This window comes from Pipistrellus kuhlii, unplaced genomic scaffold (genome assembly GCF_014108245.1).
Source record: "Pipistrellus kuhlii isolate mPipKuh1 unplaced genomic scaffold, mPipKuh1.p scaffold_m20_p_1, whole genome shotgun sequence".
NCBI lineage: Eukaryota > Metazoa > Chordata > Mammalia > Chiroptera > Vespertilionidae > Pipistrellus > Pipistrellus kuhlii.
This window is the reverse complement of record NW_023425404.1, coordinates 35,723,520-35,749,951: the sequence shown is the minus strand read 5'-3', so window position 1 is coordinate 35,749,951 and position 26,432 is coordinate 35,723,520. Positions and strand designations below refer to the sequence as shown.

Sequence of the window (26,432 nt, the reverse complement as noted above, 5' to 3'; positions counted from 1 at the left end):
GCCCTTCTGAGAAAAACATGTGCATACATTTAATTTTCAAGGTATTATCTTGGTAGCTTTCAAACAAGGGGATTTGCCATTTAAAATGCACCGAGGAAGAAGCTACAAGTTGCTTCTTTGTCCAGAGGTTGATTTTTGAAGCTGGAATTTGGGAAGTGGTACCTTTTTAAAATTCAGGTTTATTCTAAAAGAGAGTTGTTTATTCTAGGCAACCAGGAAGAAAAGTTCTATTGTCAACTTTGCCATGAAACAATCACTCTAAATAAATCTAAAACATCAAAATCTTCTTTGATGTTGAAATGTAAATATAAGTTGAAATGTAAATTTCATGTGTATAAATCTTTTTTTTTTTTTAACCAAGTATTATTTCCCAGAGCGATGATGTATACACATTTGTATAACCTGCTCTCTGGAAAACTGTATGTTGTAGATGGATGTTAGAATGCTACTTTCCCTGGACAAGAACATTTTTCTGGCTCTCATTTCAAGTGTTGGTTCTGAACCTTTTGATACATGGGGTTGTTTGAAAATTGGATTACAGTTATGGAGCTTGTTCCTGCCATGTTGCACATGCGCACATTGGTGCATATGGTTATGAAATCTGTAGAGGTTTGGGCTCAAATTCTAGTTCAGAAGCACTGTATTAGCATTTTCTGTGTTCTCTCACTCTTGGTGAGTAGGAACATGTGTTGTGAAGGGGTCTACTACACACATGTTGTTTATTGGTCAGTCATAGCCACACTCTATGCACCACATTTAATAACTACCTCTCACCAAGTCTACCTCTTGGTGGCGCTGCACTGACTGGTCCCTGCTACTATCACTTCCGCAGGAGCACAAGAATTGTGGAGAGATGACTGAAATAGAAGCCAAAGTCAAGTACGTCAAACTCGCCCGCTCCCTCCGGACGTATGGTGTGTCCTTTTTCCTGGTAAAGGTGAGTTGGGCAGGGTGGTGGAGAGAGGGTTTGCTCTTGTCACACCTTTTTCTTTTGTTAGAGTGTTTGCTGTTAAGGTTGGTTTGCATTTACAGAGGTAGCATCTGGGCAATAATGACCCGAATTTTGCTGTTGGAGAGACACGAAGTGGATGATCTATGAGGCTGCTGAGTGAGCCTAGCTGCCCATGGTCCTCCGGCAGCTGTGTCTGGGCTTGGCTCACTGTCATTGCAGGGGTGTGTTTACTTGAACTCATTATGACATTCCCCAGAGAATGTTTCGCTTAAGACTGTCAAGAGTGTCCTGGACTGAGTGAAGGTTGTTGACCTCGGCAAACCAAATCAAATTCCTGAGGTCAGTAAGGAACTTAAGATGTATATTTGCAGATGAGTCTGGGAATTCTGTGGCCTTTAGACCTGTCCTCATCAGAATTGTCTTCCTAACAGAAGGAAAGAGGTGGTTCTTTTAAACTCAACCTGTGAATTTCAGGGCGAGGCCCTTGGTAGGTATGTTCTTAAATTAACTGATAAACCCTCTCGTTAGCTTCATTTCTCCTTTGTGCATCCTGAGCTCACATACTCTATTTCAGTCCTTCCTTTTCTACAACCTCTCTCAGTTTTACACCAGGAAATATCCAGCCTTGGCAAATGAAGAACACATGGGTGAATCACTTAGTTTCTAAGACCAAGCTTCTTTTTATTCATTATTTTGTAGGGCAACAGGTCACCTATCAGTTCTAAAATTTAATCCCTATCACAGGAACAGAGATTAAATTTTTAGCATGTCCACTGATATTGGCATCACTTTCCATCTATTTTGAAGGGGTTTTTAAGTCTTTCACATATGAAATTAATTTCTTACAGTAACATCGTTTTCCATCAGATTTCACAAAGCCAGTTTCAGTGCTATGCATATAGGTCAGCAAATTTAGTGAAATAAATAGGATACAGTAAACTACATGTAGTTATAAAGTAAGATCAAATATATGGTGACAGGAGATTTGACTTTGAATGGTGAACACACAGTGCATTATAGAATTGTACACTTAAAACCTCTATAATTTTATTAAACAATGTCACCCCAATAAATTTAATAAAAAGAAAGGAGAAATTGAACAGAAAATTACAGGAACAAACTTTTTTCTCTAAAGACACTTTAGCACCTGAGAATAATCTGTCCATGACCAGTAGGATGATTGGAGACAGAGCACAGATCTGGTTATCACAGGGTCTTGAAGATTTGGTCAAGTGAAAACTCTTCTGTTACAAAAGTATTTAAGGAAAAATGAGAAAGGAATAGAATTTTTCTCCTCCTTCCCTCCCTTCTTCTCTCCTCCCTCCCTCCCTCCCTTCCTTTTCTCACTTTTTTTCAAATTACATCTCTTTGTAGTGAGGTCAGAGTCAAGGAGGTAGGCAGTACTGACAACTTTCACATAAATATTAGATACTTAAATTTTTGTTTTCAATAATTTTGTTTTACATCACATAATAAAAGTGAAAATGTACTAACTTTAATTTTTTACTCAGTGGTCCTATGTAATATACATTTTATTTTTAAAGTGATTTTCATAAATATTGTTTACTTGAACATATAGTTTCCATGCTTTTAAAAGTAATCCATCTGAGAATTCAGGAATAATTCAATGTTATGAAATAATGAGCCTAGTAAATTAGGTAAATAAGTCAAATAAGATGACGTCATACAGAATGCACTGAGAAAGAAATTAAGAAAACAACCCCATTTACAATAGCATCAAAAAGCAATAAAAAATACTTAGAAATAAATTTAACCAAGAGAAGTGAAAGATTTATACACCTAAAACTATAAGAAATTGAAGAAAACACAAATGAATGGAAAGATAGCCCATGTTCATGAATCAAAAGAGTTAATATTGTTAAAAATGTATATATTACCTAAAGTCATCTACAGATTCAATGCAACTCCTATCAGAATTCCATTGACATTTTTCACAGGAAACAAAATCTTAAAATATGTATGGGACTACAAAAGATCCCAAATAGCCAAAACAATATTGAGAAAGAAGATCTACTCTCTTTATAGCTTTTAAGTATATAATACAGTATTGTTGACTATAGTCACAGTAGCATACATTGTGACTATATTCCTCTTATAATGACAAGTTTGTACCCTTTGACCATCTCACTCCCCCATGTGTGACTAAATCAGCTGCCCAGGGCCTCTGCACCTAACTCTCTGAGTGGCTCCTGAAGCCAAATTAGACTGATCCGCATCCTCCACGGGCACTGATTTCACCTCTTGTGTCTTCACAGAGTCTGACTCTTCTTTGCTTTCATAAGTATTGGGAGGTTCTTACAAAGTATACTCTACTCCTTGGCCACCCACGCAAATTTCCGATGCTGTTCTCTCTTCCTCCTGGGAGGAAGCTGGAGGTGTGCTGTGACCATCACCACCTAATGATTTATGAACTGCCCATGCGCGCTAAGAGGGAGCATTTTTTTTTCTTCTTTGCTTTTTTATAATTGCTTCCCCCAGAAGAAGCACAGACTGGTAGTCAGTCTGCTTTTGAAATCAGAGGTATTTTTGAGCTACTCAAATCTGTGTTCTAATCATGGCTTTCCCATTCACTGCTGTCCGCCTTGGGCAAGTTGCTTGTCCCTTCATTTCAAAACAGGGATGATGGTGATGATGCCAACATTTAAGGGATACTTTGAAAATTAATGGAAAAGACTAACGTGTGTAATACACTCCTGCCCTGTGTTGAGTGCCTGTCCTCACACCTCCTTATATAGACACACTTTGTGTGTGCTAATTTGTACATGTATTCTTTAGGGAATCATGGTGTACTCATCACTAGGTTTCAGCAAATACTATTGGAAAAGTTTGTTTTTCCTTGACAACAAAAAGATGTGTACTGGGTGAAATTTCGGGAATAAGGAAAAGCACAAGAAAATAATACAAATCACTTGAGATGATTGTTGCCACCATTTTGTCACATAATAAAATTTTCTTTTACTGTATTAAATTAAAATTTATGCTTAAAATTTTACTTCCTTTAGGATTATGCAGTACAAACTGTTCTTTATTTTATAATACATTGTGAAAACTGTATTGCCCTGATTCCAATTGTTTTCCTATATTATGCATTTTAAGAGTTTGTTATATGTGCCATAATTTTTCAAATCCCCTATTTATTGAAAATTTGGTTATTTCTCATTTTCCACTATGGTAAACTTGTGTTGAGCCTTCTTGCTGTATAATCTTCACATCCATTTATAATTTGTTTTTTTAACAAGTTTCTAAAAGCAAAATGTGTCAAAAGTAGAAATATTTCTAAAGCTTTCATTCATTATTAACACATTTATTCAATAAAGGCTATGCCATTTTCAATTCCCTCAACAGTGTTTCCCCTTTACATCTACTTTAATTCTATTATTTTTTAAATCTGCCATCTTATATAAATGAACTTTACCCAATTGTTGATTACTTATTACCTAATTAATGTATTATTTTCACAGTGTCTATGTATGTTCTTTGCTAGTCATTGTTGATTTATGATAACGTTTCACATACAATGTATATGAAATTTTTTATCTTTGTATTTGTGGTAAATATTGATTCCCTAGTCATTTGCTTTTTCATTTTGTTTATGATGAGGTTTCTATCTTTTTCTCCTACCCCTCTCTCTCTTTTTAGATATATTGAAGTCCATTATATTTTGTAGTTAAAGTTATTAATCATTTCTTTTATGTGTTTTTTTAATATATATTTTATTGATTTTTTTTTTTACAGAGAGGAAGGGAGAGAGAGAGTTAGAAACATCGATGAGAGAGTCATTGATCAGCTGCCTCTTGCATGCCCCCTACTGGGGATGTGCCTGCAACCAAGGTACATGCCCTTGACCACAGTGGAACCTGGGACCCTTCAGTCTGCAGGCTGATGCTCTATCCACTGAGCCAAACCAGTTTCCTTTATGTGTTTTTTCATGTTGGTATAAAAGGTCCTTTTGCACTCAGTGATCACAAAAATACTCACCTGTGTGTTTCTCCTATGTTATTAACTGATCTCGAATTTGTTCAGGTGTGCGTGACAGGTAGGTATCCTGTCAATTTAATAGGCATGATTACTGTTTCTTAAACAATTATTAAAACGAATAATCAGTAAAGGTTTTTAAGACTCAGTACTTCTACCTATTTTGAAACACAGTGTATGTATTAATAAGTGGACCACAGGTAAAATATTGCAATATCATTGATTGATTATCTGGCAAAATCAGATGTATCCAGAGGAAGAATGCTGACTTGGTATCTCCCGTTTCAGGAAAAGATGAAAGGCAAGAACAAGCTCGTGCCACGCCTGCTGGGCATCACCAAGGACTCGGTGATGCGCGTGGATGAGAAGACCAAGGAAGTGCTGCAGGAGTGGCCGCTCACCACGGTCAAGCGCTGGGCAGCCTCGCCCAAGAGCTTCACGTTGGTAGGGACTGGCAGAGGGCAACGAGGGGGCTCATGTGGCTTTGGGCAATATGGTGAAGCAGGAGAAACAATACAAGCTCACTGGGTTTCCCTGGCTTTAGTGGGCAGTGTGGAGAGGGGCAAATGGTGGGAGACCATGGGGTGGGCGTGGGGACTGGTCCAGAACTGAAGGAAATGTATAAAAGCTGGGTATCCTTGGCCAACCCTTCCTCTCTGGTGCTTTGAGTAAGAATGTCTCTAGGAAGAGCCACTTCTCAGTCTTCTGTGTTCCTGATGCCGTCTCTAGCATACCCTAAAAGGAAATTCTCTAATGCTCTGATTGTTGTAGAAGTTCCTAAGAACCATGACATCTTACTGAGGTGTGTTTTCCCAGTCTGCCTAGAAAGAGAACATGCTATGTAGTGGGAATATCGTACACTTTGGAGTAGTATTCCACCCCAGCTTGTCATTTCCAAGCTCTGTGACCTTGCCCAAGTCACCTGTCCTCACTGAGCCTTTACTTCCTCAGCTGTAAAAGGGGGACAGCAATACCTATTTCACAGAGTTGTGGGGATCAAATGACATGACCCCACAATGAAATGCCCAGTGTGAAGTACATGGAAAATATGAACAGTGTGTTTGCCATAGGCCTTCGGACCTCTGAACTCCAGCTCCCAACCTCCGTATTTGCTCTTAGCAGAGTCTAACTGGGTAGCTTTAACTAATAGTTAGACTTACATGTGAGAATTAGTAGGGCAAGTTGAGTAAGAAGAGAAGTTTAAAAAAATAAACCTTATATTTTGCCAAGTTTCTTCACAACTCCTGAAGAGTAACTCTTCTCCGCTCTTCTGAACACTTGAAATGTCAGCTGGCACTGAGGCAAGAGCTCATAATAGGCCATCAGGAAGAAAAAAAAAAAAGGTGTAAGGAAGTAGCCTTGGAGGGAGTAATCAGTTATCTAAGTTGAACATCATCTATTGATAGACTCAGTTAGAAGCAATCTTCAGAAAACACATCTTCTTTCCTCCTATAATCAGTGACAGCTATACCTGTAGGGCCCTTAAAAATGAGTGTTCATATTTAGAGAGCTATGTTCTCATTTTTCGTTGCAGGAAGTTGTGAATAATTTCTAAAATCAATCAAGAAATTAATATAAACATGTTATTTAGAGATGCAGCAGATTCTCAAATAATCTCATTTCATTATAATGTTGAGATTCCCTGGGAACTTAATTCTGGTTTATATCAATTAGCCTTTGGTAAATTTTGTTTCCTTATACATCGTTTCCCATAGTGATGATGTTAAGAGAGGACCTATAGGAGAAGAAACTGCTTAAAAGGGTTGAAAATGGTTGTCTGAGGTGAGGGTCAGGGGTGGGAAGTGAAGGCAGAAATGTATAGGGCAGAGGACAGCTATGTGTTATTATATATCTCGTAGCAAGATTGGTCTTTTTAAACTAGGTCCAAGTATTGCTTTGTTAAAAACAACATTTTGCATAGTTATGAATCTCAGCAAGTACTCAAGCAGAAAACAATGAATTTTCATTAATTTTATTAAAGCATAAGGTTGGTTTAACATGTAATATTTGTTATGTGTTTAACATATAATATTTGTTTCCTTCCTGTTCCTAACCTTAATTTAATTTCCAAGTATTTAGAGATTTTCCTATTGTCTGTTATTGATTTTTTACTTTGACTTTATTACAGCCAAAGAACATATTAAGTATGATTTTACTTCTTAGCATTTTAAGATTTGTTTTATATCCTAGGATATGATCTTTCTTGGAGAATGTTCTCTGAGTGATTGAAAAGAATGTAAATTCTGCTGTTGAGTGAAGTGTTCTATAAATGCCAGGTAGATCCTGTTAGTTAATGGTGTTGTTCCAGTCTTCTGTATCCTTGTTAATGTTCTGTCTAGTTATTCTATCAATTCCCAACAGCAGCTCTGGCTTTTTCTTTATCTCCTTTCATCTCTATTAGTTTTTGCTTTATATATTTTGAAGCCCTATTGTTTGGTTTCTATATATCTAAGACCCCTTTATTTTATTAATGGAGAAATTGTCTTTATTATAACATATTTCTTCCTAGTAAACTTTTTTGCTCTGAAGTCTTTATCTCATATTAATATAGCCACTCATATTTTAAATGAATGTTCACATGTCATATTTTTTTCTATCATTTTATTAATAGTTTAGTTCTATTGAATGTGTTTCATATAAAGAGCATAGAGTTGGGTTGTGCTTTTTTTATTTTTTTAAATCCACCTTGTCCATGTCTTTCTTTTAATTGGCATGTTTAGACCGTTGGGGTTTTTAGCTAATTTTTGATGTTCGAGCTTAAGTCTACTATTTTATAATTTTTTTGTTAGTTTATCCTCTCTATTTCTTTTTCCTCTGTTTTTCTTGCCTTCTTGGGGGTTACATTTTTTTAGAGTTTCATTTTTTGTTTATTTATGTTTTTTAGTATATCTATTTGAAAGGTGTTCTTAATGATTGTTCTAGTTGTTACCATATACATATGATATTAATTGCAGCCCACTGGTGTCATTGTTTTACCACTTCAAGTAAACTGTAGAAACCAACCTTCCATTTAGATCTCTACACTCCCCACTTTTTAAGTGTTATTATTCTAAATGCATTGAACACCACATGAGATGGTGTTATAACTTTTGCTTCAACCATAAACTATGACTTAAAAACGTATGAGGTAAAGGATAGTTAATTACAATTATTTCTATTTTTATCCATCCTGTTGTTCTTTCCCTTTTAAAACTTTCCAGCCTTCTTCTGTTACCATTTTTTTTTTTTTTTAAATGTTTGGAGAGCCTCCTTTAGCCATTCTTTAAAGATAGGTCAGCTAACAACAAATTCTCTTAGGTTTTGTTTTGTTTTTGTTTTTTTCATCTCAGAATGTTCTTCTTTTCTCTTTATTCATAAAGGTTATTTTGAGAGAGATAGGATTTGAAATGTACAGTTTTTTTCTTCCTTTTTTGCACTTGAAAAATGTCATGCCACTCCTTTCTGGCCTCCAGGGTTTCAGATTAGAATTTTCTGTCATTCAAGTTCATTTACAGATACTATGTTTGTTTCTCGATAATATATCACTTTTCTATGGTCATTTTAAATATTTTTTTCTATCCTTAGTTTTCAAAAGTTCTTGGTGTGGCCACCCTCTCCCACTGGGGAGCACACCTGCACCATTCCTTTCCCCTAGTCTTTCTCAACAGGCATGTGTCTCCTAAACCCTAAGAGTCCCCAGGAGACTTGCAACCAGGAGAGCAATAGGCAGCAGCAGCTCATCCCAGGCTAACCCCCCTAAACTGTCTCCAAGGCCTCCTTTTCTCTGACTTCCCAGTAGTAAGCCAGAGCAGCCAGCCTAGGGTCTCCTGTTGCTTATTCTATGTCCTACCTTATTTCATTGCAATCAATTATTTTTAAAAGCTATTGGTGTGAATTTCTTAGGGATTGCTCTGTTTAGGGTTTGCTTAGCTTCTTTATTTTGGGGATGTTTTCAGCCAGTATTTCTTCAAATACTTTTTTTTTTTTTTTTTTGTCTCACACTGCTCTCCCCTTCTGGGATTCTGATGATGATATGTATGCTAGAAGCCCAGTGCATGAAATTTGTTCATGGAGGGGAGTCCCATGGGGGGAGGGTCCCTCTCACAATCCTGGACCACTGGCTCCTAATTAATTGCTCACCTGCCTGCCTGCCTGGTCACCTCTAACTGCCCCCCACCTGCCGGCCTGATCATCCCTCACTGCCTCTGCATGCTGGCCTAATCACCCCTAATTGCCCCCCCTCCCCCAGCCAGGTAGCCCCCAACTGCCCTTTCTCTGACGGCCTGGTTGCTCCTAACTGCCCCTGCCTCCGCTAGCCTGTCACCCCTTACTGCCCCTCTGCCAGTTGAGTTGCTCCTGACTCCCCTGCCAACCTGGTTGCCCCCAACTGCCCCCTTGCCAGCCTAGTCACCTCTCACTGCCCCCTGCCTCCCGCCAGCCTAATCACCCACAACTGCTCCTCTGGTCACCCCCAACTGGCCTGGTTGCCCCCAACTGCCCCCTCACCCCACACCAGCCTGGTTGCTCTATGCAGCCTGCTGTTCAGTCATTTGGTCATCCCTCACTAACCCCCCTGCTGGCCTGGCCATAGGCAGCCATCTTTGTGAGTGTGATGGTCAATTTGCATATTACCTCTTTATTACCGTATTTTTCGGACCATAAGACGCTCCGGACCATAAGACGCACCAGTTTTTAGAGAAGGGAAATGAAGAAAAAAAGATTCTGAAACAAATAGTGTCCTAAAATATTTTATGTGCATTAAAACCCAACATCACAGTCATAAACATGTGTAATCAACCCTGTAAAGTAAACAGCAGCATTTAGAACCATTTTAGAGCCGGGCAAGCACACAGAGACCACACAGAGCTGGGCAAGTAAAAAAACTTTTTTTTTAAAGTATATGTGTAGGCTATATTTGGACCATAAGACGCAGGGACTTTTCCCCCCCACTTCTGGGGGGGGAAAAGTGCATCTTATGGTCCGAAAAATACGGTATATAGGATTAGATCTTTTGCTGTTTGTTGTCCCATAGATCCTTGAATCTCTGCTTATTCTATCTATTTCTTCTCTAATGCTCTGATTGACTAAATTCAAGTTTACTGATTCTGTCCCCTCTCATCTCCACACTATTTTATTTTAGTTATTACATTTTTCAGTCCTATAATTTTCATTTCATCTTTTTAATTGCTTACATTTCTACTTTGAAACTTTCCAGTATTTTCACTTCTTTCAGGAGAATTCCTAATTGATTGAAACATTTTTTATCATGGCTATTTTAAAACCCCTATCTGAGAATTCCAATATCTGATTCATCTCTGAAACATTTTTTATCATGGCTATTTTAAAACCCCTATCTGAGAATTCCAATATCTGATTCATCTCAGTATTGGCATCGATTGATTATCTTTTCTTATTCATATTGTAGTTATCCTGGTTCTTGATGTAAATAGTGATTTTCAGTTGACTCCTAGACATTTTGGTTGTATATTAGAAGACTCGTGATCTGATTTAAATTTTCTATTTTACCAGTCACCTTATGTATATTTAGTTGTAAGCCTACCTTAGTGCACTTTAGTGGCAATGACAATTCATTTTCTGAACCCATGCAGTACTATTCTGGACTCCTTTGTTCTTTTGTCACTGCTGGGATTATTGCTCAGACCTTGTTGCTGCTGTCTGTGAGGGAGGAGGGCACTTTTCTGGGCTACCTGCTACTGCTGGGTGACCTCTGCAGGGAGGCAGAAGCCACTGGACCTGAGTCTTGTTATGCCACTAAGTGGAAGACAGGGAGGCACAGGGTTTCACTTTGGCCATGGCTGCAGAAGATCAAAGCACCCACCTGCCTGGATTGTGGATCAGGGGCTGGGATGGCCTGGGCTTTCATTGCTCTGAGGCTGCTGGGTTGGGGCTCCCAATGGGGTCTCTTTGGGCTTTCCTCTTCTGCTCCTTTTGCCACAGAGAACAAGCTTTTCAAAAACTGCTTGTTGGAGGTTCCAAGCGTTGGGCCTCTTTAGTACCCAAGTATGGAGTAAAGGAATCTATATATATATAAGGCTAATATACAAAGTGTTCCCTTGGGAGTTCGACCAGGACACCAGAAGTTCGATTGCTCACTATGATGTGTGCTAACCACCGGTGGGTGGCAAGAAATGAAGGAAGGCCCCAGCCAGCAGCCGGAAAGCCCCGATCTGCCCTGATCACTGGCTAGGCCTAAAGACCCTACCCCTTCACGAACTTCATTCACAGGGCCTCTAGTATAAAATAAAACATAGCAAGTCAGTGGATGTGGCTTCAGAATGTATGTATGCTGGTTCACCTTTTGAGCTTTGAGAGCCATTTAACCCTGTTTGTCAAATAAGATTTAGGATGTTTGGTTGTATTTAGAGGGGATGAGCAGGGACATGTTAAGTCTTCGCCATCTTGAACTTGAACCTTCTCACCTTTAAAACTGCTGATATATCTGACTTATTATATTTCTCCTAATGCTGCTTTCCTCCTCCAGGATTTTGGGGAATATCAGGAGAGTTACTACTCAGTGCAAACCACCGAGGGAGAGCAGATATCCCAGCTGATTGCAGGCTACATTGATATCATCCTCAAAAAGGTATTTCCTACTGATGCCAATTGAAAAAGCAAGGTTTCTTTATTAAGGCGCGGTTTAGATCAGCGGTTGCCAACTGGTGGTCCATGAGGTCCGAAAGGTTGGCAACCACTGGTTTAGATAATATGTCTACTTGGATAAACAAAAAAACAAAAATACCTTGTTTGAAGTACTTGATTCACTAATTTAATCTATGATGTTGAGATTGCTTGAGTGTGTGGCCTTTGACCTAAAGATCCTATGAGAATTTCTGACTTTGCTGCAGATCATTTATATCATTGACTGCCGGGTAATTAGTGGTAGTGCATCACTTAGCTAATGAATAATCATAACTAATCCCTTGGCATCTTCCTCTCTAGGTAGTTATGTTACACTTTCCAGCCTTTGTAGGAACTCAGATTAAGGGTCTGAAGATGCATTTTTGCATTTTTCATGTTGTTGTTTTTATTCCCCAAATATAACAAGGTTATATGCCATCGTGGTATACAGACAAGTTTACTAAAACTTTTAGATACAGTCCATTCAAAGAACTAAGTTCTACTAGAGTATTAATATCTGAATATTGATTTTAACTAGGTCTGTGCAATAATAAATTCAGAAGACATTATATATCTGTGCATAGTAAATAATTTATTTTTTATTGTTATGACCTTTGTTCACCCATAACTTATTAAATATCCAATCTAAGGAATTTGCTATAAACCTCCACATTTTTGCTTGTGTGACACCTTTTAAAACATCTGTGTAAAGACCTGCTGATTCTTGTTCCTGTGTTTTGTTTTGCCTCCAGAAACAAAGTAAAGATAGATTTGGACTAGAGGGTGATGAGGAGTCAACTATGTTAGAAGAGTCCGTCTCCCCCAAAAAGTAAGTGTCGTTAAGAGCACTAGAGAACTGCCTTCCCACTGCATGGCAGGGGTCCTGCCCGCTCTGGGCCTGATGCCCGGAAGTTCTTCACATGGAGGAGGAGAGAGTGGATGATGCCGATGAGTCTGGCTTGGTGAAGTGTTGTCCCAGACCATCAGCGTCGGTGCTCAGGGCGTCTGAGGAGCTGGGGGTTAACGATTTCAGGGGGACACTGAACAGGTGTTTAATCCGTCTTCAGCGGTGTTTGAATATCCTCCACAGCCAATGGCATTGGCTCTGCAGGAGGGGGTCGAAGCTAGAGATTTCTTTACGTTTATTTCCATACTTCTCCCTTTAAGCTAAGGATAAATGTTCCCATGCCTAGAACAGAACCTGGCACACAGTAGGTATTTGTGGAATGAATGCTATTTCAGTAGGATTTGCTGTATACGTGTATACAAAACTCACCCACAGGTGTACCTGGAACATCTTTGTTATAGGACTATCTCTGTGTGTGTGTGAGAACAACTGATTGCACATACCGTGAACCTATTAACTCCATTGGGGGGTGGTTATTTATGTTACTATGTTAAAAGCATTCACCTCAGGGTTCTTCTCCCATGGAGCATTTTAGTCTGCCTCTTCCTTCACAGTCCTGTCTACGCGTGCCTCTTCTCAGTTGGCCTCCATAGCACAAAGCAGCACATGTTCGTGACAGTTGTGGTGCCCGTGACATTGCACATCTCACAGTGACCGTCTGCCTGTGCCCCACAGGTCCACCATCCTGCAGCAGCAATTCAACCGGACAGGCAAGGTGGAGCACGGCTCCGTGGCGCTGCCAGCCGTGATGCGCTCGGGCTCCAGCGGGCCGGAGACCTTCAACGTTGGCAGCATGCCCTCGCCGCAGCAGCAGGTCATGGTTGGGCAGATGCACCGGGGCCACATGCCCCCGCTGGTGAGGCTCCCCGGGCACTCACCCTGGTGTGCAGGGAGGGGCGCCGGCCTGGGGCTAGGCTGTGTGCCATTCACACTCTTGCTAGTTCCTGCCTGGACCCTGGCTCTTCAGCTATTGCAGTCCTGACGCCTAACTCTCAGCATGTTTCCTTTTCATTGTGTGGCGCTGGTAACTTCCTGTCTAGGAACACAGTTGCCCTCTGGGGCTGGCAGAGAAACAGTACCCTCTCTGTGTGACTGGTAGAAACCTGCTTGCCTGCCTTAGCAGGGTCAAGCTGCCAATTAGCCCAGATACCCCTTGGAGAGTCTTAGGAGTAGACCGGTCTATCGTAAACCACACCTCCTCCCCCCAGTGGATCACTGGTTCCTCCCAGTGTGATGGCTCCCCTGCTGTACCGTCTCATTCGGGTCTGCTCAGGGATTCTGTGCTTTGGGGCGAGAACTGTTTGAAAGCTGAAGAGACTGAAAGCTCAGAAGTAATGTGACTCCAAAGAGGCATGTTGGCTGTAGGTGGAGGTGGAATCCTTACTTGTTTGCCAGGAAGAGTTCTGGTGTAGCACACGTCTCCCATGCCTGAGATCCTTTATATTCAGTTCTAAGAACTTAATCCCTTAGCTCCCTCACAAGGACTCTTGCTGAGCCTTTTTGTCAGCTGACTAAGTTGTCCAATGAGAGGTGGCTTGGCCAGTTTGGAGTTATGCCCTGGGTCACTTTGTCTTTAGCAGGGGTTCAGTTTCCACTCATTTTGTGATGAGGGCTGTGTCAGGGCTGGAGCCATGGTATGACCACCTTGTGTCCATCTGTCTTTGCAGACCTCGGCCCAGCAGGCCCTCATGGGGACGATCAACACGAGCATGCATGCTGTCCAGCAGGCCCAGGACGACCTCAGCGAGCTTGACTCACTGCCGCCTCTCGGCCAGGATATGGTAAATATTGCACATGGTTTCATTCAGTGTCTCTGCCCAGGCAGGACAGAGAGTTGACTCTCGGAGGAGAGAATCATAGGGTGCTATTGACTGTTGGCAGAACCTGGCGAGGGCTCACAGCTTGGTCCCTAGAGTCACACCATGTGGGCTCAATCCCCAGCTCCACTGCTCAGTGCGTGAATCTGTCAACTTCCTGCAAACCTCCATTTGTCATCCATAAGTAGATTGGTCATGAGGACTCCATAATCTAATAATCACGTGCAGAGTTCTTAATAAAGCACCTAACACACATGAGAACTCATGACTATCAGCTGCTTTTGTTATTACAAGTGGGTTTCAAATCTGAGCATGCATCAGTCCCGTTAGAAGGGCTTGTTCAGACAGGTTGCCTCTGGCTCAGTAGGTATGGGCGGGGCCTGAGGATGTGCATGTCCAGCAAGGTCTCTGGTGATGGCTGTTGCCACTTTTCTGGGGACCGTGCTTTGAGAACCACTGCTCCTGAGTTTTCAGCAGGGCGGGGTATAGCTGTGGTCCTGTAGCTACTGCTGCATGGAATCCCCGGGCTCCTTGCTTTGTAGATCTTAGTTCAGCGGCCAGCAGCACTGGCAACACCTAGGGTTTCCTGAGAGTGCAGAATCGTAAGCCTTCCCCTGTGGAATCAGAATCTACATTTTAGTTCTTCTCAGCCCTCCTTTGCACATGAGGGTCACCCGAGGAGCTTTAAGGCCAAAGCCTGAGGCTCACACCAAACAAATCTGTATCTCTGGGGGTGGGGCTCGGGTAACTGCTTTTCTACCTTCCCAGGTGACTCTAATGGGCACCCAGGATTGAATTCCACTGTTTTAGGACTGACAAGGCTATCCTAGGGGCCAGAACCAAGATACAGTCTGTAGTTTATCTTGTCCAGCTGGGATAAACTGCTCCAACTTCTCCCCAAAGCTGTGTTGTTCATTTGTGCACTTGTATGCACGCAGGGCGCTGCGTGTCTCAGTGCCGTGTCTCCCAGAAATCATTAAACATTTGCTCTGGGGAATGTCAGAGGGAAACATATGGCAACCTCCCAAACTCAGCACAATTGTAAGGTAGAGTTTTAATATACGGAACATTCTGCTTCATCAATTTTCTAAGAATTAGTATACAAGTATATTAGTAGTGCTAGGCACATCCTGAATAGATTAGTATTTTTGAAATGTCTTAGGGAGCAGATCAGCATCAGTTTATTTCCACAGGGTTGCCATTAATATCATTTGACTAAGTCCAGAAGTGCCAGAAAAGAGAACTTTCCATCTATAGGTTCCCATGAACATAAACTATAAGAGCTGAGAAGGCTGTTAGAGACCATTGAATTTCTACAGTGTAAGAAATGTGAGGCTCAGGGCCTGGATGTCATTTGCCCAAGGTTGTACCCCTAGTTAGTGGGAAAGCTGGCTACAGAACAGGGGTCTTGACCCATCTGCCCCTCCCCCCAAAAAAATCCTACCAGGAAAGCAATCACATCTATGTGGCATTTATGTTATAACAGAAGACAATCCCTACATTGACAGAGAACACTCATGAATTGAGACACCCTAATTCTATACCTTTTCTCAAAAAAAAAAAAAAAAAGAAAGAAAAAAATTAGCAACAGTTGCTAGTGCTACCATACAGCATTATGAAAATCGACTATTGTCATTTTTATTGAATTATCTAAATAAAGCTACATAGAATTTTTGTAAGATCTTAAAAGTTAAAAAAAAAAGAAAGAAAGAAAAGAAAAAGAAACAGCGTAAAAAAACATGGAAAATGTACATGCTGTTCAGCCTCAACGCAGGAGCAAAGGGCCTGTTACCGACCTTGTTTAAGATGACTGCAGGGCCTCGCTGGTGTGGGCCCAGTAAGAGCATCGCCAGAACACGGGTCTCATTTTATGGCATGACTTCTCTGGTTTCCTGGGTAATTCTGTGCAGTGATTGTGTCATGTGCTTGTCTGGTTTTGCAGGCGTCTAGGGTATGGGTTCAGAATAAAGTCGACGAATCCAAACACGAAATCCACTCTCAGGTCGATGCCATCACAGCTGGAACAGCTTCAGTTGTTAACCTCACTGCTGGTAAGACCCTGAGGGGTTTGTGGTATGTTGGGGGGTGGGGGGGGGGCGGGGTTGTGATTTTTTTTTTTTTAAGGTTCTTTGATTGAAACAGATTTTCATATTATGAGACCACAGTGTGCTTCAGGCATTTTCTCCCACTGACCCAGAAGAAATGTGGAGAATATCCATCCCTTTGTGTCTGTATCATGTGGTATCATTAAAAAGCACTTACATCGCCCTTCTCCTTGTTCATCAGTGTGCTGGACATACTTTAACATACGTGGAGGCCTGTTTCTCCCTTGGGGGAGCTTATAGTCCGAGTGACGAGATCCGTCGTGCGCGCCTCCAGTCTTGTCCAGGAATAGTGTCTTCTGCCATAGCGTCACTCCCCGCCTGGCACAGTCAAGTGAGGGCCAGGGAATGTCTGCTTCCCTGAGCAGCCTAACCATTCCGGCAGCAGAGTCCACCTCCCTAAGCTGCTGACAGCGGCCTCGTGCAAAAGGCTGTGAGATGCTCAGCCTTCCTTTGGGACTTCCAAGGTGCTTGTGCTCAGCATTTCGCTCTAGGCGGCCTCAGGGCGAAGGCGCCTGCGAAGAGCAGCACCTTGGAGACGGGAGTCCCCCGTCTCACTGTGCACATGCGGCGCCTTGCGTCTGACCCCTGCAGAGTGGTGGGTGATGAGCTGCAGCCTCCTGGCCACGTACCACCTGCCCAACCGGGCTCTCTTCCCTCTGCACCACCCTCCTTTGACCGAGATGGTCCTTCTCTGTCCCAGGTGACCCGGCAGACACGGACTACACCGCTGTGGGATGTGCAATCACCACCATTTCTTCCAACCTGACGGAGATGTCCAAGGGCGTGAAGCTCTTGGCGGCCCTTATGGACGATGAGGTGGGCAGCGGGGAAGACTTGCTCAGAGCTGCAAGGACCCTCGCCGGGGCAGTGTCGGACCTGCTGAAAGCAGTGCAGCCTACCTCTGGAGAGGTGAGCTCTGGGGCAAGCTGTCTCTTGGGTTCTGCTGCAACAGGTGCAGCTGTCGAGCTCCAGGGATGAGTGAGGCTCTTGCTTTCAGAGCTGTTGCCTCCATCCTGGGGGGGCACGTGAAAATGCAGTAGAGTTGCAAGTTGTTAAACGGGATGCAGAACCAACCAATGGTTCAACGTTCAGGACTAGTTGAGCTCTTAGTATGATAGGAAGCCTCCCTTCTCCCTTCCTGCCCCCAAGGAACTTGATGAGATGCAACCTCAGAAAGGAACAGATGTGACAAATTTAATGTGACACATTTAAAAGGGATACAAGTTTTGCACTCTAAAATCCTTAAAGAGTGAATCACCTTCCTACCAGTTGAATAAGACTCTGTTTTGAACCCATCCACTGGTTTGTGAGGGCTCGGGCATTCCTCGCACAGATTTGACCAGGACGTTGCTGCTGATCCTGCAGGTTCCCCCCCCCTCCCCCCGGCACTGCCTGCCTGTCAGTTCTGTGCAGGAAGTGCATTTTCCTTCCAACCAATGTGTGTTCTTTGTTCACAGCCCCGGCAGACGGTTTTGACGGCTGCTGGAAGCATTGGACAGGCCAGTGGGGATCTTCTGAGACAGATTGGAGAGAATGAGACTGATGAGCGGTTCCAAGTAAGATATTTGCAGCTCTTAGTCTTGGAAAGGAGCCTAAGTGATGATCTAGACCCAAAGGGGGAAAATGTAATGTAAAACCAAACCTTCCTTGAGCTGTCAAGAATAAGATTGGGGTGGATTATCTTGGGGGTGAGGTGTTTGTGTGTTAATTCAATTTTTTTAATTGGAAAAGTCATTTCACTTACAGTCATTATTATAAAGCACTTATTTAACTGTTCTCATTAGTCAATATACTGAAATTTTTTAAACACAAAAGTGAAGGGTATAATATCATAAACCCCCTCGTATCTACCACCCAGCCTTCCCAATTATCAGCTCATGGCCAACCTTATTTTATCTATTTGAGGAAAGTTTTTGTTGTTGTTGTGTTGTTTTCTTAAAATATATTTTTATTGATTTCAGAGAGGAAGAAAGAGGGAGAGAGAGATAGAAACATTAATAATAAGAAAGAATCATTGATCGGCTGCCTCCTACACACCCCACACTGGGGATCAAGCATGTGCCCTGACCAGGAATTGATCCGTGATCTCCTGGTTCATAGGTGGACGCTCAACTACTGACCATGCCAGCTGGGCCTGGGGCAGTTTTTAATTGAATTACCCTAGAGTCCACATTTGAGAGTGACAGAATCTGCTGAGCATTCACACACACAGAGCAGGGCTTTCCTTCACATTTAGGTGTGTCTATTGTCAGTCTGTGTCATCCAAAACCACGAACGTGGTGAAGTGGTTTTTCTGTCACCCTTCATTTTCAATACCATGGGCATACGCTCTCTGTTCTCTGGTGAACAGCTGTAGCCACTGTTTGCAGCTGCTTTGACGCACTGCCAGCTCAGATGGGATCTCAACTTGTCGGCCTCCATTGCCAGCCACCACAGAGGAGGTGCCGAGGCCGCTGCTGGGAGCCTCGGGCTCCAGCGAGCTTCTCTTACATACTCGTGGGCAGATGCTCTCCCCTCCTCTTTCTCCTCTGCTTAAATCTCAATTTTGCAAATTGTGTATCAATACATTTTAATTAAATGGTTGCGGTTTGAGCCCAGGTCCTCTGCAAAGATGCCCTTCTCCAAACCCCACGTGCAGTTCAGTGTTCATGAACTCTGCAGCATTGAGAATAAAAAGATCATTCCGTTTTACTCTGGCATTTAAGTTTCTAGCTTCTCGGGTGGCAGTTTTGCATGCCATTGTATTTAGCACTACCAGATCTCATTAACGCAAGATGCACGTTACACGAAGACAGGACCATGTATCTTATGATTTACAAAACATGCAATTCCATCCACACATGTGTTGTTTCTCCTCCTCATCCACACCTGTGGTGCTGGAGCCATGGGATTCATTTACGTCCCGCTGTAACACCTCAGTGCTCAAACATTCACCTCGTGATGGGGGTGAGACCCACAATCCAGCATTCCTGGCATATATCCCACTAACTCCAAGCTCATTGTGTCCCCATCCTGACTTCTCCTTACTCAGATCCCAAAGAGCCCTTTGCTTTTTGGATCAGAGCAGACAATTCTTCATAGGCAGACCCTTACTAAGGAACTGCGTGAATGCGAGATTCCTTGCTTGGTTTCCTAGGATTCCTTATCTTGAAGTGATCAATGCCCTTTCCTTAAAAAGACTGTTTCCCCACAGTGTTTGGGAAGGTTGAGAGGGAAGTCACCGTCCTTCCTTAAGACATCTCAGGCGTCCTTGTGTGTTGAAGACTGCCTTTTTATTTTTTCTTTCGGCATTCTCATCACCTGTAAATGCAAACTGCTTCCTCATGTTTGTTTCTGTTCAGACGAGCGAGGCGGCAGGCCCAGGTCCAGGTTCAGGGCCTGGGCTTGTGGCGGCTTCTTCCCAGGAAAGCCTGGCTGGATCGCTTTGTTCCTGTAAGGCGTCCGGGCAAACTCCGCCCCCCTGAGGTGACCTGCAGCCTCTCGTTAGGCGCAGCCCTGGGCCTCCTGACATTGGATTCCTTACTCTGGTTTTCAGATTCTTGAGATCTGATCTCAGAGCTTTCCTTTGGGTCCTCGACATGTTCCCGGACTTAACAAAGATTTATTTTACACGGGCTACATAATAGTGGTCTTGTTGGAGTTCGACAAAGGCCTTGTCTGCAACTATCGCTGTAGTATCGCATTCTTTTTCTAGATGTATTATTTTTGGACAAAATCACTAGGAACAGGGTTTCTGTAAATGAGTCGAACAAAGCCCTTTAGAATAATCCTGAGTCTACAGGACCAAATCTTGGTCTCTGTGTGCGAAGATGGATTCATAACGAGGGAAGGAATACTGTGACCCTTTGGAAAGTGGTTAGCCTAAATCTTATTAATAATCTGTGACATTTAGGCTGTGCTTTCACTGATCATCAAGCTACAGATGTCCAAAAACTGTAACTTTTTGGGCTGTGTTGGGAGCTATTTCTAAAAGTTGCGACAGATTGCCGAAACCGGTTTGGCTCAGTGGATAGAGTGTCGCCTGTGGACTGAAAGGTCCCGGGTTCGATTCCAGTCAAGTGCATGTACCTTGGTTATGGACACATTCCCAGTAGGGGGTGTGCAAGAGACAGATGATTGATGTTTCTCTCTCATCAATGTTTCTAACTCTCTATCCCTCTTCCTCTCTGTAAAAAATCAATAAAATGTATTAAAAATTAATTAATTAATTAATTAATTAAAAATTAAAAATAAATAAATAAAAGTTGCGGCAGAGAAGTGCCAGCCAGATCCCAAAGGCCTCTTCAGCTTTTGGCACCAGGGGCTTCGGTTTTTCCCTGGACAGTCAGCAAACTTCAGAGACCTAAAACAGACTGGGCCGGACACTTCCGTTAAGACTGCTTGGCTTTTCCATTTTAAAGTGCACTTCCTAGCGGTTTCTAATTTGACTGGGATGCCTATGGCCTTGGCTCTGTGTAAAACCGTGCAGGCTGGACAGACTTCCCAGTTTATCTTCTTATATGAAATATTGCTGTAAAGATTGTGGGTACCCTTTGCATTCAGAATCAGAGGTGCTTTTCATTATCATCTCATGAATTCATAAAGACTTCTGACCACATCTCCTCTGGGGGAGTCTTCACACGTTTGTTTAAAATAAAATTGGCTCCTGTGTGTGGGAAGGCATTTCCAAACCAAACAAACTGCCTTCAGTATTAAAAGCAAAGATGTAAATTCAGTGTAGCGGTGGTTAGTCTTCAGGTCACACAGATAGGTGACAAAGCTGGCGGCCGAAATCAAAGGGTTTCCCGTCCTGCGGGCAGAATGCCTTTCTGTGGAGTTGAAGCATAAGCGGATCTTTAAAGACGCACAGCTCCTGGCATCCTCAGTGAGATCCTAACGGAAGCTATGTAGCTTGTAGCTCGTTTATTTATATAGACTCCCTGCCCACTTTCCATAATAATCTAATCCCTCTGCAGAAGGCTACGGATCTCTGAGAATAACTTGGGTGCAGAGCATCTCTTGGCTCTGGAAGTCTGTGTTGTCTCTGCATGTCCAGCGTTGCCCTCTGGAGGCAACCTTGTGGCTGGATTCGTGGTGATCACTTGGACCCTTGTGCAAAGTAGAAATCCCCCCCCAAAAAAAAAAAAGAATTTTCCAGTTATAGTTGGGCATGGTGCCCTGGAGGCCATGAATTCTCTTTTTCCTACAGCACATGGTATTTGTGGCATCTGGATGCATTTCAGCGTCGTTTGATCCACCACATCAACCACATTCAAGAGATGTGACTCCTCAGTATGGGATGAGTGCATGGACGTTAATCAGTGGTTATAATAAAGACCGTTTCCTCAAGTTAACCTCTCTTAGATGTAAACCTGTGTTACTTAATGAATGTATAGAAGAATATGTTATTAGAATGTGAGTCACCTTTGTTAACTAGCTCTAAAGATAACATTTCAGAAAAATAAGTGGAAAAGTATTATTCTGAAGTACTGGAGGTCAAATGGAATTCTAATAAAAGGGTTAAGTGGACACCACATTTTATTTTCCTGAAGGGTCATTAGAAAAACAAAATGAATGACTCATGTTTTTTTTGTTTGTTTGTTTGTTTTTAATTTCTTTTTTTAAGGATGTTTTAATGAGTTTGGCCAAAGCTGTTGCCAACGCTGCTGCCATGCTGGTACTCAAGGCAAAGAACGTTGCCCAAGTGGCCGAAGACATGGTCCTGCAGAACAGGGTGATCGCCGCTGCCACCCAGTGTGCCCTCTCCACCTCCCAGCTGGTGGCCTGTGCCAAGGTAAGCAGGCTGGCACCCCCGGCCCCTGCTACTAAGTGTCACATGCTCTTACCTGCCTCCAGTCATTGGGGAGAAGCCGAGGCAAAATTTGTTAAAATTGTTCGAGACTAAGTGCTTCAGGTGTCTTTTTTTAGGCGATGTGATAGGATTTTTACATGAACTGCTCCATTCTGTTTCTATCACTTGCTCTTTGTTCAAGGCCCCGGCGGAGGTACCTGCTGTGTCTAACGGCCACCTCTAGTGTCTCCCGTTCGGGCGTCTTATTTATACCTGCCCACAAAGGTCCTGGTGCCGTGCAGTACGGCACTATAAACGGGGTCGGAAGTCACTGCAGAGTTTTTGGGGACCTTTCTACTCTGCAGTGTGGGAGTGAGGGTGGTGAGGTCTTGGGTCGTGGTTGGCAGAATGCGCACACTCTGGACTCAGCCTCATTCATCCCCATCACCCCGTTCACTGACGAGGAAATTGAGGCCTTTTAGAGTTATTACACAGAAGCGGGAGATGGCAGGACTGAGTTTATTAACTCGGGCCTGACCTCAGATACTCTTTCCACCTCACCATCTGATGAAATGATGCATGAGGAGGTGGGAGGTGTCCGTGTCTCAACTTGATGACGTAGCATAGAGGACAGGTCCGTGCTCTGGCCCAGCCCGGCCTCCCCTAGGCTGAGGGAGGGTGTGCAGCCTCTGACAGAGGTGTCCTTGATGGTCCCCCTCCTCATATCCACGGTACTGACAGAATTCCCTGTCCTTTAAAGTGCTGTGAAGCAGGGTTCCAGGTGCCTCTGGAAAAGGAAATGCAATTCTTTTGGTTGTCTTGTTATCCTGGCTCAGGAGACTCCATTTAGAGGTTTCTTGGAGGAGGCCTAGTTGGTAGATACTGGAAATAACTTTCAAAGTAGTCGGTAGTATAGGTTGCTGTAGATCCCTAACAAAGATAACAATTAGCAGCGTCTGAAATCACAAAGGCGAAGTGAGGTAGTGAACATGAGGAACGCAGCGATGGTTTAGTTTCATTCCTGGTCCTGTAATTGAGGCACTGAGGCTCAGAGCAGGAAGGGATGTGGTGCACAGCTAGTGCACACCAGGGGCCAAGAGGACTCACGGTGCCCAGCCCCGCTCTCGTCCCCCTGCAGGTGGTGAGCCCCACCATCAGCTCCCCCGTGTGCCAGGAGCAGCTGATCGAAGCGGGGAAGCTCGTGGACCGCTCGGTGGAAAACTGCGTCCGCGCCTGCCAGGCGGCCACGGATGACAGCGAGCTCCTGAAGCAAGTCAGCGCGGCGGCCAGCGTGGTCAGCCAGGCCCTGCATGACCTCCTGCAGCACGTGCGGCAGTTCGCCAGCCGAGGCGAGCCCATCGGCCGCTACGACCAGGCCACTGACACCATCATGTGTGTCACCGAGAGCATCTTCAGCTCCATGGGCGATGCTGGTGAGGGGCTTGGCTGGGGGGCAGGGAGGGAGGGGGAGGTTTGGCAGTAATTCCGCTACAATCCTTAAGAATCGCAGGGGCTTATTTCTCTCCATTCCTCTCACTAATGGAATAGAGACAAGGCTGACTCCAGAAGTTTCACCCTGAGCTTTGGAAAGCAGACAATCAGACCTTTTCCTCAATCCCACCCTCTAGGTGAAATGGTGCGCCAGGCGCGGGTCCTGGCCCAGGCCACTTCAGACCTTGTCAACGCCATGAGGTCAGATGCAGAAGCCGAGATCGACATGGAGAACTCCAAGAAGCTCCTGGCCGCCGCAAAACTCTTGGCGGACTCCACTGCTCGCATGGTGGAAGCAGCAAAGGTACGATCGCAACAGATTTGTTCCACCAACAAGTGAGCATTATGGAGAGTCAGGATTTAGAAGGAATCCTCAGGATAGAGAAGGGTCAGTTGAGTGCATTTTTGTTTGTTTAAAACCTACAATGGCTTTGGAATGTTTAACCGTGTTCAAGTGGGAAAGGGGAAGGTCAGTAAGCCTATGAACGAAGCTCTTTAGGGCGTGGTGCCGACAGCCATGGGCAGCAAAGTCCCTGCTTAGTGAGCGCTCTTTTTCCACTGGCTTTATTGAAAATGGTGATTCGTTTAAAACTGAGATATTGGACAGTAAATTCACTGACACATGTTCTCTTCCTGCTGCCTCAATGTTACTTAGCCCTCCCTTTGACTTCTCCACTAGCCTCTGGTCGAGGCTTTGCATAGTAGAGTGCTTCCTGCCTCGCTGTTCTTCAGATCACAATAGCAATTTAATATGTTATGGGAGAGTTTGAATGAAGAGTTGCGAGTCAGCTTTGTGCTTTTTGACAGCAATACAATATCATGATGATCTACAAGCCAATAATTCTTAACCCAGGGGTCTGTTTAGAGACCCCTATGAAACATACTAAAGTGCACCTGCCTCAGTTCCACATCCTGATTCACAAGGTCACTATGGGACTGTGTGTGTGTGTGTGTGTGTGTGTGTGTGTGTGTGTATGTGTAAGTTCCACAGAAGATTCTGTTGCCTACCTCTAGGTAAGAACTGTTAAAATGGATAAGGTTATAGTTTTCTATTTTGTTTTTATTATGCAACAAGCACATGTCTCTTGTGGAATTTGAAAATGCAGATAAGTATAAATAAGAAAATGAAAAGCACCTTCAACTTTATACCCCCAAAATAACATGCTTTATGTATTTCTGTGCATTTAAAATTCATCAAGTATCCCCACATCTTATCCTGTCTCCCGGGCCTCCAGCAGAATAGGAGTGTATCTCAGCCCAGTATGTGAATCGCTTCACTTAAAATGTATTGTTACATGCAGTGAATCTTGTACCTGAGGCAGCTGATCGATGTTTCTCTCACATTGATGTTTCTCTCTCTCTTTCTCTTCCTCCATTTCTCTCTCTTTAAAAATCAATGAACATGCCCTAGTCGGTTTGGCTCAGTGGATAGAGTATTGGCTTGCAAACTGAAAGGTCCCAGTTTTGATTCCGGTCAAGGGTTCATGCACAGCTTGTGGGCTCGATCCCCAGTAAGGGGCGTGCAGGAAGCAGCTGATCAATGATTCTCTCTCATCATCAATGTTTCTATCTCTCTCTCCCTCTTCCTTCCTCTCTGAAATCAATAAAAATATATATTTTTTTAAATCAATGAATATGTCCTCGGGTGAGGATAAAAAAGAAAAGAAGAGTGGAAGATTCTATTCAAGAGGATTGCCAAAACATTTCTGACACAGATATTAAAACTATTCCACCCAGTATAATTTTTATAAATGGTTCAAAGAAATAGATTCTTGTAAATTGGAAAACTGGCCCTTTGAAAAATATAGATGTTCAAAAAACTGATTTTTAATAATTGGCACATTTATTTCCACTGTTTCCTCTGCCTTGTGAGCAAATATTGTTACCCTAAAGTGTTAGTGGAAACTTGTTCATCTGTGTGCATCCAGCAGTGGGCACAAAGCATCCAGGGCCTGTGAGGAAAAACTTGATTGCTGCTTTCATGGCAGGTGGGAGTGGAGGCTGGGTGTGCTTAGAGCCTTTGTTGAATTACTAGTAAAATTATATCCTCTCCCTACACTACCTTTAACCTTTCTCTACTTCAAAATCCATCCCACCCATTGGCTTTATTGGGATCTAATTAAAATCCACTTGTGGTCCTAGTGGACACTATAACCTACAGCAACACGTAAAAGGGCCATGGAGGTGCACCAAGGAAGTGTGGCCATGGGCTGTGCACGGCACGTCCTCTCTCCCTGCCAGGATAGGGGCATTGTTTTCTTTCTCTAATCCAGTTACAGTTAGCTCAGTACAATTGGGTACCTGTTCTATTTTGTTATACTTTCCAGCTCTGGTTCTCTAGGAATGCCATCTCTAGACATGGTTCTTTGTCTGTTTAGCAACGCAGTTTAGAAACATCCCTTGGAGGTCCTTTGGTGGTTGTTGAGAGGAAACGTCTTTATCTCAAAGCCATTGCTTGAAGCATTTGGCTCTCATTACTAGGAAAGAGCAAAATGGAAGGCATAAATTCCGTGTCTGCAGCATGACATCTTTATTTTCACTTCCCCAGGGGGCTGCAGCCAACCCTGAGAATGAGGACCAGCAGCAGAGGCTGAGAGAGGCTGCAGAAGGTCTCCGGGTGGCAACCAACGCCGCCGCCCAGAACGCCATAAAGAAAAAAATTGTCAACCGATTGGAGGTCTGTATAGAAGCTGATGTTTGTTTTACATGACAAAGAGGTATTTGAAAGGATAATCAGATTAATAAGGCAAAGCCCATGGACAGGAAGCTAAATCAA

The 26,432-nt window shown here is 43.2% G+C and overlaps 1 protein-coding gene across 6 annotated transcripts in view; it reads left to right on the top strand.

Moving 5' to 3' along the window:
* TLN2 (talin 2) overlaps positions 1 to 26,432 on the top strand; it is a 401,618-nt gene that overhangs the window by 249,245 nt on the left and 125,941 nt on the right. For all 6 annotated transcript variants that reach the window (XM_036440039.2, XM_036440034.2, XM_036439998.2 and 3 more), the window contains 13 exons: positions 833 to 937; positions 5,237 to 5,392; positions 11,430 to 11,531; positions 12,319 to 12,395; positions 13,149 to 13,329; positions 14,141 to 14,254; positions 16,233 to 16,341; positions 17,096 to 17,304; positions 17,853 to 17,951; positions 22,001 to 22,168; positions 23,304 to 23,598; positions 23,794 to 23,960; positions 26,205 to 26,333. In XM_036440039.2, the coding sequence (XP_036295932.1) occupies positions 833 to 937; positions 5,237 to 5,392; positions 11,430 to 11,531; positions 12,319 to 12,395; positions 13,149 to 13,329; positions 14,141 to 14,254; positions 16,233 to 16,341; positions 17,096 to 17,304; positions 17,853 to 17,951; positions 22,001 to 22,168; positions 23,304 to 23,598; positions 23,794 to 23,960; positions 26,205 to 26,333 (1,911 nt within the window). The remainder of the gene's footprint in view (positions 1 to 832; positions 938 to 5,236; positions 5,393 to 11,429; positions 11,532 to 12,318; positions 12,396 to 13,148; positions 13,330 to 14,140; positions 14,255 to 16,232; positions 16,342 to 17,095; positions 17,305 to 17,852; positions 17,952 to 22,000; positions 22,169 to 23,303; positions 23,599 to 23,793; positions 23,961 to 26,204; positions 26,334 to 26,432) is intronic.